This window comes from Elgaria multicarinata, chromosome 2, assembly GCF_023053635.1.
Source record: "Elgaria multicarinata webbii isolate HBS135686 ecotype San Diego chromosome 2, rElgMul1.1.pri, whole genome shotgun sequence".
Lineage (NCBI taxonomy): Eukaryota > Metazoa > Chordata > Lepidosauria > Squamata > Anguidae > Elgaria > Elgaria multicarinata.
Genome location: NC_086172.1, coordinates 146,868,131 through 146,883,372, shown reverse-complemented (window position 1 = coordinate 146,883,372; position 15,242 = coordinate 146,868,131). Strand labels below are relative to the sequence as shown.

The 15,242-nt window shown below is 43.6% G+C and overlaps 3 protein-coding genes across 7 annotated transcripts in view; 1 reads left to right on the top strand and 2 right to left on the bottom strand.

Annotated features, from left to right (window-relative positions):
- The window catches only part of TTLL5 (tubulin tyrosine ligase like 5), a 150,090-nt gene extending 145,614 nt beyond the window's left edge, over positions 1-4,476 (bottom strand). Inside the window, exons 1-2 of the mRNA XM_063117892.1 lie at positions 4,337-4,476; positions 1,773-1,936 (exon numbers count right to left, since the gene is read on the bottom strand). Coding sequence (XP_062973962.1) covers positions 1,773-1,849 — 77 coding nt within the window. The 5' untranslated portion in view covers positions 1,850-1,936; positions 4,337-4,476. The remainder of the gene's footprint in view (positions 1-1,772; positions 1,937-4,336) is intronic.
- A 323-nt stretch (positions 4,477-4,799) lies between these two features.
- On the top strand, positions 4,800-9,646 carry ERG28 (ergosterol biosynthesis 28 homolog). Of its 4 annotated transcripts, none has more exons than XM_063117889.1 (5): positions 4,800-4,821; positions 5,610-5,763; positions 6,733-6,823; positions 8,510-8,628; positions 9,072-9,646. In XM_063117889.1, exons 2-5 carry the CDS (start codon positions 5,631-5,633, stop codon positions 9,149-9,151), a joined length of 423 nt encoding a protein of 140 aa, XP_062973959.1. In that variant the 5' UTR covers positions 4,800-4,821; positions 5,610-5,630; the 3' UTR covers positions 9,152-9,646. The 4 variants fall into 4 exon arrangements, with proteins under 4 accessions (XP_062973959.1, XP_062973958.1, XP_062973957.1 ...); XM_063117888.1 differs by having other exon boundaries at positions 4,802-4,863; XM_063117887.1 differs by having other exon boundaries at positions 4,821-4,863; positions 5,607-5,763.
- A 4,490-nt stretch (positions 9,647-14,136) lies between these two features.
- Positions 14,137-15,242, bottom strand: part of FLVCR2 (FLVCR choline and putative heme transporter 2) — a 49,110-nt gene continuing 48,004 nt past the window's right edge. The window contains exon 10 of one of the 2 annotated variants that reach the window (XM_063117885.1): positions 14,137-15,094. In XM_063117885.1, the coding sequence (XP_062973955.1) occupies positions 15,056-15,094 (39 nt within the window). In that variant the 3' untranslated portion in view covers positions 14,137-15,055. The remainder of the gene's footprint in view (positions 15,095-15,242) is intronic. The other variant, XM_063117884.1, reaches the window with a different exon arrangement.

The window sequence follows — 15,242 nt, the reverse complement described above, 5'->3', positions numbered from 1 at the left end:
AAGAAATAACAATATTTTGCTTCTTTTGACCACACCTTCTAAAGCTAAGAGAATTTGTCTATATACTGCATAAAGTGTTAGAAGTCATTCATTGCAGCAATACAATAAAATGTTTCCTTTATATTTACATAGGATGCTTTTGATTCTTAAAACCACATATCCCCGTATGCCTGTACAAAGAACAAATTTGCAACCTCCTTGATTCCCTGCCCAAGTTAGTCACCATGAGCTGGGGCTGCAGTTTTAAATCAAAGAAGATTTTACAGTGTCTAGTCTAACACCTTATGTAAGTGGGAACAGAGCCGAGGTTGCACAAAGGGGCTTTCGGCTAAGCCCTGTCCTTAGGATTTACAGTAAGAACACCAGGGCTCAGACATGCTTCAAAGTGACTGCAATACTCATCCTCTTCATGACCCTTGGTTACCTGGTGTAATAACTGACATGTTGGATAGCAGGGCCTAGAGAATAATCCAGTCACCTAGGCACTGCAGCAAGCTCAGTATTGTTTGAAATGTGATGAGAAAGCTGCCTGAACATACAGATTGGGAAGCCATGTCACAGCAGCACTGACACCATGTTATACTGGGAAGAGAGTGGCATTTCAGGAAAATGCAATTCAAGATATTATTTGTCTCTTCTAAAGCATCTACAATTTATTAAGCACTGTACTGATATTAAAAGACAAGATAGCCCTGCCCGCACGTTACCATCTAAACTGTACATGTCTACACCCATGACGTAAAACAAATGGCAAAGGAAGAGGTAAGCAATCAAATACAGGTACCAATTTGTAGTTACATAAATGATCTTATAGTGACCAACTGGAATGGAAGTTCCACACAGATTACTTGGGAATAGACATTGCTGCCGCATGGCTGAAAAAACAAGCCAACTTCTAACAAAAAAAATGGTTACTAAAACGTTTTTTCCTTCATCCTACCCTTTCACTCTATAGCTCAGGGCTGGTAACAGCTTTTTTAGAAGACCCAAATCTCTGCAAATATGGCATATGAAGCAGAATGTGCAGACATTAACCAAAATCTCTTTTTCAGTACCAACTCAAAATACTTACTTGCAGGAATCCACAGATCCACTTAATAACAGCCAATTCCACAATCCCTCAGGTGAGAAGGATGCCAAGAAACAAGCATCCCTTCCCTAGAGCTCCAATGCATTGAAAAAGTCTTGGAGGAGAAGAGGGGGTTAGCGGCAAGCACAAAGAAAGGCTGGTATGCCAAGCCAGTATTTGTTGACTCCTGACTTAAGTCAGCTCCTTCAGTGGCACAAGAAGTAGATCTACTGTAGATGAAGAATCAATGGCAAGAAAAGTTGATTATCGCAAAAAGTGACCAGCCAGGAAGTAGCCATAGCTCAGTGGCAGAGCATATGCTTTGGATATAAAACATCTTGAGTTCAATCACTGGCATCTCCAGTTAAAGGATCAGGTAGCAGGTGACAAGAAAGACCTCTGCCAGAGCCCCCGGAGATCTGCTGCCAGTCAAAATAGAGAACGCTGGGCTAGATGAGGAAGTAGCTTGACCTGATATAAGGCAGCTTCATATGTTTATACAACCTTGTGATAATATTCCCCTGCATCCCACCCTCCTGCTGCCAGGCATAAGGCCACAAGCCAATCTTTCACACCCTGTAACCTAACCACATGCTTTTCGTTCTTTTTTTAAACAACTAAACCTAATCTTCCAAGCCTGCAAGCTAAGACACAAGATGTACAGTCCTAATGCTATATACAGGTACCATATGTTTTAACTTACTCTGGGCCATCCACCTCTTCCTCTTCTTCTGAAGATGAGTCTGTTTCTTCCAAGTCCCGAGCCATTCCAACTGGCATTTCCTGTAGACGTTTTCATACAGCCCAAATACAGTGGCCTCTCAAACTCTTTGCTGTAGAATCAGAAAATCTAGCCAGTGCTATTTTCTGTGAAGAAAAGCAGGGAAGAGTTATTTACCATAGGAAACTGGAGATATGGGGGTAACTACACCTTAAGAAAGCCAGTGCAATGTCACAGCTAGAGCACTGAACTTGGGTTCAGAGCACAAGTGAAAATCCCCACTCAATCACAATCCTTACTGGGTCATGTTACTATCTCACTAGGTTGTTTGGAGGATAAAATGAGATATACCGCCCTGAGTTTCCAGAGGAAGGGAGTTAAAAATGTGAATAATTAATAATATCTAACAGACCATCTTTAATACTGATCTCTTAGGTAATATCTGCACAGAAGCTTCACTCAGGAACAAAAGTAGTACCCTATGCAACTGGCAGAAGGGTGCACAATGGAGCCTCTCTCCTCCAGGTATCTCCATTGCCTTCCATAGACACTGCTAGGAAAACCAATTCAGGCTGGGCACAGCTGCAAAGTATACTTTCCAGAAATTGCACCTTAGGGTCTAACCAGACAAAAAGGCATCAGTCTTAACATTACATCAAAGGTCATACCAAACAGGGATAACATGTGGGGAGGTTTGGTGCAAAGGAGCAGTCTTTGGTAAGAGGCACTGAGCCTCCTTTGCCTGCCTTTATTTTCCCCTCAGCTGTTTTTCTTCTGATGGAGCTTTACTTACATTCTTAGGGCCTGACTGGGAGAAAAGCAGCTGAGGGAAAGTTGGGGTCAGAGGATGGAGTATGAGTAAGGAGGGGGTGGGGGAAAGGTTCAATATACTCTTCATGTATTTTCTCTGTACAATCCCACTCCCATTTAAATCTGCTTGACACTGACTTGTGTTTTAGAACATAGGTCTGCCACCATCATATCAAGTAAAATATGTAATCAAGCCACAACCTGGCAGTCAAGCATGTCCTTATGAAAGCAGCATTATATAATAACACCATACCTGTTGACATGTAACTTCCACTAATTCTACAGTTCCAATCCAATGCACAACATTAGATTACATGAAATACCATAGACCTAAACAAGATCAAGAACTCCCATAATGAAGTTCATTGAACCTTTAGTGCTGAGAAAAGCTTAAAGATTGTCATCTAGTTCAATCAATCCCACCATACAGTAAACTAGGATTCCTCATACATAAAACTTGCCAGATGTCAAAACACTGACTTACCATAAGTTACGTTCAGTACCATTTCTTCTTTATAACGTTTCAATAACAGGTATTGCTCTACTGTGGATTTGGGGTTGTTTTTCTGATGGATTGACAGTTACCTGCAATTCCTGTTCACAGGGCTTCACACACACACACACACACAAACACCGATCATCATACTGTGACTAAGCTGGCCTACAACCAAAACACTTCCAAGACATTTGTGCAACAAGACTTTTAAATGTTTATTTAACTGCACAACTTTAGGGCCTGGAGAAAGGGGTGGGGGTATAGGGAAGAGGTAAACTCTGCTGTTGGAGGGTACAGGCAGTGTGCAAAAAGTACAGACAGAAATGATTGCCCAGAAATGATTACCTTAACAGTTGCTATTCACAAAAGGTTGATGGGTGACAACACAGACATCATTGCATGATGAGATGAATAAGATGTGTAGTCTGATTTTATATAAAAAAACAACCTTTGTCCTTAGGCTAGACTTTAACCTTAGGCCAGACACTGAGGGACTCAGGAAGAAGAGGGTTGAGAGAGAAGGGTGATAAGCTCTCTCCCCTCCAAGAGGCACAAATCCTTCCCAAGGGTGGGGAAATCCTTCCCCATCCATCACAGCCTAACTCCATGTCAATTGAAAAAGGGAGGAGGGAGCAACATGTGCAAATCCTGTTAAAACGAATAGGACTGTAGAACAGCCTTCCAATGGCCATGATAGCTTAGGGATGCTGGGTTTTGTAGTTCAACGCATCTGGAGGGCACCAGGTTGGAGGAAGTGGGGCTAGAACCAGAGGGACAAGGGAAGCGGTGCGAGAGGCGCGAAGTATGACAAGGTCACTGTGCCATCCTTCCCAGAGGACCTTGTTTTCCCATACTTGGGAACCTAACTCCAAGTCTAAGGAAAGGGGAAGGAGGGCAGAAAGAGTCCAGGAATGTGTATATGTCTCCCCTCCGCACGTGGCACTTGGGAACGATCGTTTGAATTCGGCGGACTTTGCTACTCAGTCAGTCGCTTCGCCCGAGCCTGGCCCTCCGCCCTGGAAAGGGGCTGCAGCTGCTCCTTGCTCCTTCCTCCCCCCCCTCTCGTTTTCAGGACAGCCCCCACCGCCCTCACTGGACCATTGGGAACCCTTGCGGAAGAGGGGGTGCTGCTCCCCCCCGCCCCCCCGCCCTCTCCTCGTGAGGCGCAGTCTCCTCGGCCCCAAGCAGGCTCTGCTGGGCCAGCAGCTACGTCGCTCCTCAACTCCCCCAGAGCCCATACCTGCTGCTTCATCTCCCTTGGGCCCCGGTAGCCGCGGCTCCTGCTTGCCGGCGCTTCTCCTGTTACTACAACAACCAACATGCAACCGTCCCCTCCCTCACCGAAGACACATCTGCGCAAGCGCCCGCTCTCCGCGCCCGCCCGGGTCCGTTCCCCGTGCGCGTGCGCCACAGAACCTGTTCCCCGTTCGCCTCCTATGCCTCTTCTAATATGGCGTCATCGAGGCGTCTCTCTTTAAAAAAAAAAAAAAAAAACACCCAAGGAGACCGGTGTCGCCGAGGTGCCCTCGCCTCAGCCTACGTCACAACGCCTCAGAAGGGTTCGAAGCGTTTGATTGGCACGTTCGCCTACCCATCCATGTGCCTCGCGGAGGAACGGTCTAGAGATGGACGGAAGGACCAACCAGGAGAAGGAGAAGTCTGACAGCGGGCCAATCGTTACGCGCAGATTGCGTGGAGGCGGGGCTGCAGCTCCGCAGACTGGAGGTAGGGTGGAAAGCTGGCGCTGCTGCTGCTTCCGTGGATCAGGTAGTGGGGCAACGAAGAACAGGGGCGTCCCTTGAGAGGTGGGGTTGCATACGGAAGGGATGGCGAAAGGGGGCGTTGTGGACGGGGAGGGCCTAGAGCAGGTGGCTGAGTAGGGGGAGATGCTATTTGGAGAGCACTCCTAAATGTGACCAGCTTTGTTGGTCTGCGGGGAATATTAATGCCCATCTATTAGGGTCAGCTACAAGATAATAAAGAGAAGAAGTAGCTTTCGAATTCATTGATAAATATGCATGCTGAGGGGGAAGTAAGTATCTAGTCTGGCATAGTTGCTAAGTGGGTTAATAGGAGAGAGGTCACCTGAACCAGCAGGGGACAGATGGACGGGGGACGTCTGTAACCTTCTCCTGTTCCTTGGGTAGCCCACTTTCTCTGCTGCAGATTGAAAGTGGGGCTTTTTGATGCAAAACTATTTACCCGGTCGATGTGTAGCCAAGTGCATATGTATTTACAAAGAAGTAATTTCCACTGAGCCATATTCCCAAGTTAAGTGTGTGCAAGGTTGGAACCAAAGTGTTCAGTACCAATCTTTCTGGAAGAGCCAACCTTTGTTGGGAGGTTGATTCCCTTGTCTTGGGCTAAGATGAACCCTAATGCAAGGTATATGTTTCTTGTGAAAACCTATACACTGATTTAGGAGGAAATGTTAACAAAGCACAGGGAGAATATGAGTTATGATCGGTGTGACGATCAGGGACTTTAGATTCTGCCTTTGTTCCCATGAGCAGGTTGTGTGGTGCCACCTCAAGATGAGCCGTTTCCTGAATGTACTCCGCAGCTGGTTAGTTATGGTGTCCATCATTGCAGTGGGGAACACAGTGCAAAGCTTCAGAGATCACAGCTTTCTCTCTGAGAAACTATACACAGGCAAACCAAGCCTTGGTAAGAGGTACAAATTGTCATTTTTGCACTCAGGCAGAACTGGAACCAGACACTAACCTTGGGCTCTATATCTCACTTGAGCTCCAGAAATGTGTATTCAAATCTCAAAATGTTATTATCAATTTTTAAAATATCCTTTTGCCTGCCATCTACAAAGGTGCTGGAGCATCTCCCCTATGAGGGAAGGTTTAGCTTGGAGAAGAGGAGGCTGAGGGGAGACATAATAGAGGTGTACAGAATTGTGCATGGTGTGGAGAATATGGGACACATTCTTGCCCCTCTCTCAAAATACTAGAACCTGGAGTCATCCCGTGAAGCTGAGAATCAGGAAGTACTTCTTCTCACACCACATAGTTAAACTCTGGCATTCACTTCCTCAAGATGTCGTGATGGCCACTAATATGGATGGCTTTAAAAGGGGTTTGGACAAATTCATGGAGGAAAAGACTTATCAATGGTAACTTGTCCTGATATGTGCTACCTATGTGCTACCTCCAGTATCGGAAGCAATAAATTGGGGAACATGAGTGGGAGGATGCTATTGCACTCATGTCCTGCTTGTCAATCTCCTATAGGCATCTGCTTGGTCATGGTATGAACCGATTGGTGGACTTTATAAGCTTTTTGTCTAATGCAGCAGGGCTTTTCTGCTGTTCACATCCCTATCCAATTCTATAAGCATTCATCTCCTACACATTTTTAAAAGATTATTCCTCTCCAGCCCACCACCTCCATACACATCCTTCTCTATAGGGAAAGGGGTCTGCTGGCTTTAGTGCTAGAACATTGTTAGCTGCCATTTGCATTATCCCTTCATTTTGGAAGGCCTTTGTCCCCTAAGATACCTTCTGGCCTCAGTGGTGTTGTAAGCCTCCTATTCTATCCATGCCTAAGGGCTTAGCCCTGCCTGGAGTGGAAGGGTATCAGAAAAGAAGATGCTCTAATTCTGTATTTGTTTTCTCTGCGCAGTAAACGGCCTCCAGGCTCGGACCTTTGGCATCTGGACCTTGCTCTCATCTGTGATTCGCTGCTACTGTGCCATTGATATTCGCAACAAGACGTATGTAAAATGAATGCTTAAAGGAATAGTGCCTTAGGCCCCCATGCCCAATGATGTACACAGTTCCTTGCATATAATGCAGTCAATCTTGGTTTCCTAAACTGTTTTATCAAGTAGCAACTGGAGAATTATTATTTTCTTGGTATGCTTCATTTTCACAGAGTGGGAGAACAGGCATGAAGAAGGGATTGCTTACGATCTTCCCTGACCTGATCCCCTTCAGATGTGTTGGGCTCCCTTCATCTCTATCCAGCTTACCCATTGAGCATACTGGTTGGAGAATGCTGGGAGTTGTAGGATTATTTTTTTTTGTCTAAACATGCCTAAGGTCCCCTTATGAGATTAAAAAATAGACTTCTGTAGTTTTGGTTGGTAGATAAGCACAAACGTTCATAATTTGAGCTGTAAGCAGTGCTCAAGTAGAGTGTATAAAATAATGAGTAGAAGCCCATCCAGGGGAGCATAGTGGATTGTCCAGGTGGGACACAGAAGGACATATCCTGTAGGCAAGTGATAGATCCCATTTCCTACCTTATCAGCTCATGACTCTTTATAAAGCTCATAATCAATATAAGAGATTACATGAGAACATAAAAAGACCCATGCTTGGTCAGAGCAAAGGTCCATCTTGTCCAGCATTCTGATTCCACACTGGCAACCAGTTGCCCACGGGAAATTATTTATTATGCTCTAATGTTGATGTTTGACTTCAAAATACATTTTCCCTGTGATTCTCTCTTTCCCTTTCCCTCTCTCTCTCTCTCTCTCTCTCTCTATATATATATATATTTAGAAAGCAGCCTTTAACAGTGTTTTGATAGTATTATGGATTCAGTTGAGAGATTAAAGATGTGATCCTATGCATGTTGAGACGGAAAAAACAACGCCCAGCATTCTCCAGCAGCCCCCAACAGTGTTAAAAGACTTACATTGCAATCCTATGCATGTCTTCTCAGAAGTAAGTCCAGTTAAGTTCAATGGGCATTGCTTTCAGATAAATGTGTATAGGATTGCAGCCAGGACAATCCTAAATACAGCCTAAGCATGGCACACTTTCTTTGGCGTCAGCTCCATTGAACATAGTGAGCCTTATGTCCAAGTAAATCTGTATAGGATGGCACTGTAAGGCTGCTGTCATGCATATACTTACCTGGGAGTAGCCCCATTAATCTCAATAGGACTTCCGAGTAGACAATTACAGGATTACACTGTAGGTGTAGTCTTTAACATGTTGGTATTAAATTCAAGTTTCATTTTAAACCCAGTTATTATTCGAGAGATTATCATTTAAATAAAATTTTAAAAAATTACATTAAAAATCCCAATTGATCTTTATCCATCATGCCTTCTCCAAAGTGGCACCAAGTGTCATGTTATTACTACCCTTGTCAGTATACACTGTGCTGATGAACCTATTCATCTGCCTGGGGATTGACATACTACCTGTGTGATGGGTGGGTGGCAGCACAGATCCAACCAACACACCTGAAGGGCCCCTTGAGCAACAAAAGAGGCCCTCCATGGTTTCCAAGAAATACAGAAGCCAGTCTAGAATTTACCCCACAGTGCAAAGACACAACACACTAGCTTGCTTTCTGGTTCTTTTTCCACTTTCTTCCCACTGAGTTCTTTGTGTCGTCTCTCTTTGGCACACGATAATCCCCTTTTTTCTGTACTCTCCGGCAGCCTCTATAACATCACCCTTTTGACCTTCTTCATTGCCCTGGGCCACTTCCTCTCTGAAGTGTTTGTTTATGGCACAGCAGCCGCAACGATTGGTGTCCTGGCACCCCTAATGGTGGCAAGTAAGTAGAGCCTGTGCTGCTTGTCATTCTTTGGTGTCCACTTGGTGTTTTATTTTACAATTGTAGCCCACTCTTCCCCAAGGAGTTTCACAGCAGCAGTTTTAGCCTTACCACAGCCCTGTGAAATTAGTCAAGATGAGGTAATTGTGACTTGGCCAAGCCCAACTGAACAGGGAGCTGAAATTGGCTTCTCCATCTCCTAAAGCAGAAGTGGGCAAGTTATTGCCCTCCAGATGTTTTGACCTACAACTTCCATGACCTTTCACCATTGGTTATGCTGGCTACGGCTGATGGGAGTTGTAGGCCAAAATATCTGGAGGGCCACAAGTTGCCCATCAGTGTCCTAAAGGAACTGGCATCTCTTACAGATACAGCTGAGGTAGCAAATGTCCCTTATACTAAGAGTGATATTCTGTGCTCCTTTCATTTCCCACCCATCTCAGGTTTCTCCATCCTGGGGATGCTGATTGGGCTGCAGTATCTGGAAGTAGAAGCAACTTCACAGAACAAGAAACGGAACTGAAGTTACGGATCCGGTATCCATTGGATCTGCCTACCAGCCGACTGCCAGTGTCTACCACCACATTAACTCCTTGACATTCCCTTCCTCGCTTTGTACCCTACAAGTGATCAGAACATACTTGGACATCTCTTTCCATCATCTTTTTGTATCCCGTTGGTTTTGATCTGAACAGGCAACTCCAGCGACAGGAGCATAGCCGTACACAGCTGTTCCAAGCTGGCTGTGCCTTTCGCTGATGGAGGGCACTGTCTTAAGGCATCCTCAGTTCTGATGGGGGAAGGGGGCCTCTCCACTATCCGTTCCAAGTAAGGGGCATAGATTCCCACCCGACCCTCTGAACATTGCAGGGTATCCAGAAGAGAAGTAATGTAGTGCTACCCAGGATCCACTGGAAACGGTTGCAGGGAGAGTGAGCCAGGCATATCTGTTGGTGGCACACAGTAGGCTATGTCTTTGTCCACAAGCAGGTTTCTAATAAACAGAAAATTGTGCAAAGCTGCCACTTCCTTTTATCTGCTATGGAGAGGTAGAGAAATAGGATTGTGACTCTCACTCCTGGTCTTAGCATAAAGTACACTAACCTTTTGAATTCTCTTCCCAAGTTCAAAAGAAACCACTTCAGTGCTTTTCTTTTAATAGAATACACAGTGCTGTTTTAGAGAATTCCTCACAATTTCCCTCCCTCTTCTAATTCCACCTCCCTTCTTACTAAGGTAGCAGATTTCTTCCTTTAGGTCCCCCTTTAGCTCACCCAAATCAAGTGGAAACAGGAGATTTCTATGCAGGACTATTCCCAAAAGCGTATGGGGGCTGGACCAAACCCAGGCTGTGGGGGAAAACATGTATACCAAGCTAGTTTTTATTATTGCACTTCTGTTACATAGGTTTAGGGTGATAGTAGGGGCCATGCAGAAGAGGGGGGGGAAACCCTGAAGAGGCCAAAAGAAAGGTTAGTTTGCTCCTGCAGAAAGGTCAAATTTTGTCTTACTCATTGTAATAACTGCTGCTGCTGCTGCTGTAATCACACAGATGATAATACATCTACCTCTCTTTATTAGAATACCACACGTAAGTGGACTAGCTTCAGCTAATAGAGAATTTGGCTGCTAGAATTCAGACTGGGGTGATTTAGGTGAAGCCACATTACGCCAATTCTGAAGGAATTACATTGGCTGCCTATTTGCTACCAGGCCCAATTCAAAGTGCCGGTGCTTACCTTTAAAGCTTGGGACCCAAATATCTGAAGGAGCACCTCCTTCCATACCAATGTGCCCATGTGTTAAGGTCATCAGATGAGGCCCTTCTCAGAGGTCCCATTGCTAAAAGAGATGTGTTCTGCATCCACAAAGGAGGTATAACTGGTACCAGTGGCACATTCCTTTTGGCGCCAGGTTAAAATGTTTCTATTTGCCAAGGCATTTTAAACTGACTTCATTCCTTTTAACTGGTTGAGTCATCTTTTTGTACACCTCCGTTATATTGTAATGGTTTTTTATTTTTTATTGTGGTTTTAATATGGTATTGATTTCTTTTTTATGAATACCTCCCAGGAATCCATTTTTGGATGAAAGTGCAGTTTATCCATTTAAAAATAAATAAATCCATTGTTATAGGTTAATGCAAGGTCAGCCCAACCATAGAGTCAAACTGAGTCAAACTGCCTGGGGTACCACAATTCCAGGATTATCTGTCTCAGCTATGTAAATGTCTTAGAGAAACACTTGAAGGAAGAGATCAGAGGCACCTTAACCTCTCACTGGCTGAGTGATATTCTAAATGTCTTGCGTGGGGGTCCCCATCCCGTTCCGTCCCCCACCCGTCTAATCAAAGAATGAGGCCACCCATGTTCATTTTGGTGCTCAACAGATCTTTGTAATTTCAGTTGTACTTGCAAGCAGGATGATTAAGGAGTGATAAAGGGTTGAATTTATTCTTCTTCTTTTAGTGCATGCTTATAGATGAAGTGTGGATTCTAATATAACGGTGATGGCGCCCAATATATAGTCCTGACAAATTAATGTGCACTACAAATAGTATGCTAAATTACTGAAACTGAAAATAAAAATAAGACAATAACCATGCCAATCAATTCTTAATCATTTAATGCTCTTTTTGTTAAGGTACTCAGCATACAATAAAACACAGCTCATCCACGGCAGTGAGAAACCTTGGTTATTGCAGCTGATCCACATATGGATTGTTTAATTTATATTTAAATGTTGAAAAAGTGCCATTTTTCTTCCATATTCTTTCAGACTGCACGGCTCAAGGAAGTACGACTTAGGGCCAAACTGGACACTGCTAAAAATGTCACTTGAAGTGCTGTGGTGGTGGTTTTTTATTATTGTTAATAACTGCTGTGGAAGAGCAGAGGAGGGTTTTTGTCAGGATTGTGGCAGGGAAGAGATGGGTGTGTTGTGGTACCAACTAAAATCTTTCTTCACATGCCCACACACACAGCAACTAGCTATTTATTTAAGAAACCAACCACGGAAATCAAGTGATTAATAATTCAATTTGCACCATCTCTCTGTCATATAGTTTAAATCCGTTCTTTAATATTACACAACGGTGGAAGCAATGAAACATCACATTTAAACATGTCATACTTCAGGGCAAAGAAATCAACAAAATGCAAATTTGCTGAAGAAAAGAGACTTAACTTAATAATTAATTAATTAATGAAGAAAAGAGACTTAATATAATAATTTCAAGTAAGCAGCTCAGAACCAAATAAGATGAAGGTTCACCTTATATTGCTTGGGGCACCACAGATTATTTAAAATAGGTTCACTAGTGACTTTTTCCAGATTTTTTTTCTCCTAAACCTGTCAGAAGATTAAGAGGAAAGCAACAATGTATTACCAACCAAGTGACTCACTCTTCCTCGATGACCAAGACGACAGTAAAGATAAGGATTGCATAAGAAGATAATCTGGCATAATTTTTGCAGAAGGTGGGGAAGTAAGTGCTCTCCATATCAGCAATTGCTATACTTGTCAAAGTGCTGTGGTGCAACAGAGATTATCATTCCTCAGTGCCCTACTCAAAGAGATTGGCAATGGGCAGATTCGAGGGCAAAGAAATGGAGGCAGCACATAGAGAGGGGTGTAGGTAGGCCCAACAGGATCAGTGCTATGACTCCAGCACTGAGCCCTCCAGTGCTAACTTCCCAGGTTTCCATGGACGATGGCCACTTATTGCCTCAGAAAGGGGTAGAAAGTTCTCAAGCCAAGTGAAGTTAATAGATACAACTTGCCACTATCAAGCTGCAAATATAATACCTTTTAATTGGAAAAGGAATGTTGTGGATGAGTCTGTGAGATCCCAGAAGGGGTCAGGAATCAGTTCCACCTTTTATTGCATTTGTATCCCACCTAGTTTTTCTGATTTTATCCTCACAACAACCTTGTGAGGTAGATTAGGCTGAGAAAATGCCTAGGCCTGGCTGGCTGGCTGGCAATAATGGGAGTTGTAGTCCAACACAACTGGAGGGCATCCAGTTGGGGAAACCTAGGTTAGTCCAAGGTCATCAGTTCAAAGTGGAGATTTGAACCTTGTTCTCCCCAGGCCAAATCCAACACTCTCCACTGCTGCTCTTCAACAAGTAGCAATGGCAGAATGTGGAGAGGCCTGATTGTAAGTGAAAGCAATTTCAAAGGACTTTGTAAAACCAGAAAGTGAATCAGGATTATTCATGCATTTGTTCTAGAACCAGAAAAGGCCCTGATGTGCTGTCATATGGAAGGTTCCCACAAAAAAAGGCATCTTGTAGATTTCCAAATAAAGTGCTATAGCCTAAAGAGCTTATAAATCAATGCCATACTTTCAGCACGTTGGCAACAGAGTTACTAGGCAACATATACTGTTCAATGGACAAAATTATTCATGGTATGGAGAATATCGATAAGGGAATATTTTCCTCCCTCTCCCCTAATACTAGAACCCAGGGTCATCCCATGAAGCTGATTGGTGGGAGATTCAGGACAGATAAAAGGACTTTTTCACACAACACATAGTTAAATATGGAATTCACTACCACAAGATGTGGTGATGGCCACCAATTTGGATGACTTTAAAAGGGGGTTGGATAAATTCATGGAGAAGGCCATCAATGGCTGCTACTCCTGATAGCTATGTGCTACCTCTAGAATCACAGCCTGTATACACCAGTTGCTGGGGAACATGGGTGGGAGGGTACTGTTGCACCATGAGCTGCTTGTGTCGATAGCTGATTGGCCACTGTGGGATCAGAGTGCTGGACTAGATGGATCCTTGGTCTGATCCAGTGTGGCTCTTCTTATGTTCTTAACAGGGTTTCTGAACAAATACGTTGACATAAAACAGAGGTGGAACTTTGTCTGTCTACCTCCTTCAAAATGAGTGGATTGCATAATAATTCTTAATCTGATTGGGAAATAGCATTTTTCAATCTGGGAATTTCTCACAGATAACCAGGATATTTGGGTGTATATGACTACATTATTCAACTCATGCAACAGAGATACCAAATGTGGCCAATTGACTGCATTCCAATGTCCTCCAGTGTTTTTTCAGACCTGATTTATGGCTACCGCACACCACCTTTAATAAAAAGCAATTACAGTGCCCACAGGTCCAATGTAGACAAGCAAAAAAAAAAAAAAACCAACTGAGAATTTTAAGGGCTACTGTGCCTTTAATTAATTTTTTCCTTCTTGAAGTTTTAGTTCTGTTCAATAGAACTGGGGGGGGGGATTTGTTGATAAACTGCCTCTTAATTAGTCAGCTTCTATTGGGGGAGTTTGTTCATTGCTGCTTTCTTTGCATTATTGTTTTCCTCTTTGTTTTGACAGTAAATTAATGCTATTTCATTATAGGAAAAAAAAGGTAAAGAAATCAGTAACTAAAAGTTCTCCACCACTACAGCAACAGAAGCTGAAAGAGGGTGCAATCCTATGCATGTTTAGACAGGAAAAACTTCTACAACTCCCAGCATACCCAAGCCAGCTTTACTGGCCAGGCACTCTGAGAGTTGTAGAACTTGTTGTCTAAAGATGTTTAAGATTGCACTCTTTTAATTAACACTGCAGAGCACCGTTGTTGAACAGTTTTAATTGTGGATAAAGATTATAGAAGGCTCTTAGCCATGGGGAAGAGCATTCCAAGATAATAAGCTGTATTAAGTGCCAAGTGGAACCTCTGTTGTATTTCTGCTTCCAGCTGATTGTGGACAAGCAATGCCTTAGTAGTGCTAAACAACTCTAGTGTGGACTTATGACAGGATGTGCTTTTCAAACATAATTCTTTTAAATTACCACATAACGTTTCTATAATATTTATCACTATTTGGGGGAAAATAAATTATTCCTATTTCAAAACTGTAGTCCATTAATTTTTTTTAATCCGCTGGGCTGGGGTTACAAAAATACTCCATCAACAAGAAAGTTTCGAGGAAGAGGAGGCCTCAGCCACCTTCACCCCTGTTATTGTGTTAGAATAAGTTTCCCACTTGCAAGTCAAGAGTTAGGGCTGCTCACAGAGCAAGTGCTTTCTGGTTCTCCCTAAGGAGCAAGGATCGTCCTCTGGATCCATTTCATATCCCATCCTGCAGGTCTACTGGACTTGTAAAAGGATGAACAGATGGCAGATCTTAGTCCACAGTGAACATGATGGAAGCAACACTGGAGGCAATATTTCGGCTGCAATTGCCAAGAGATGTCAACCACTGCCTTCAGCCCTCTTCTACTGAGCAACACCAGGGAAAGAAGGTGTCTGAGATGAGGTCGATTCAAACCGTGGGTATTTCTTTCATCAACAACATGAGCTGCTTCCAGGCTTGCCCTTGGTTGCTGGGTCACGCCAGATATAATTGGAGGTATGGGTGGTACAGTTGAGAACAGAGGAGGGTGGTATTTTGATTCCTCATAGAGAGCTGCTCTGAAGTACTTCGCCCATTGTCTTCTGAAAGTCAAAGAGAGAGGGGGCACAGTTAGAGGGATCAAGGGCAGCATAGAGAGCAGAAGATCAGTGGCCTTTCAGCTGGTCCAGCTTTGTGTTCACCTATTCCAGAAGGAATAGTGACGTTCCAAGGTAGAACAGAAACATACAT

Coding starts and splice junctions, on each gene's coding strand:
- ERG28 (XM_063117889.1), top strand. CDS start 5,631: ATGAGCCGTTTCCTGAATGTACTCCGCAGCTGGTTAGTTATGGTGTCC. Junction 5,764..6,732: donor CACAGGCAAACCAAGCCTTG/GTAAGAGGTACA, acceptor TTCTCTGCGCAG/TAAACGGCCTCCAGGCTCGG. Junction 8,629..9,071: donor GGCACCCCTAATGGTGGCAA/GTAAGTAGAGCC, acceptor CACCCATCTCAG/GTTTCTCCATCCTGGGGATG.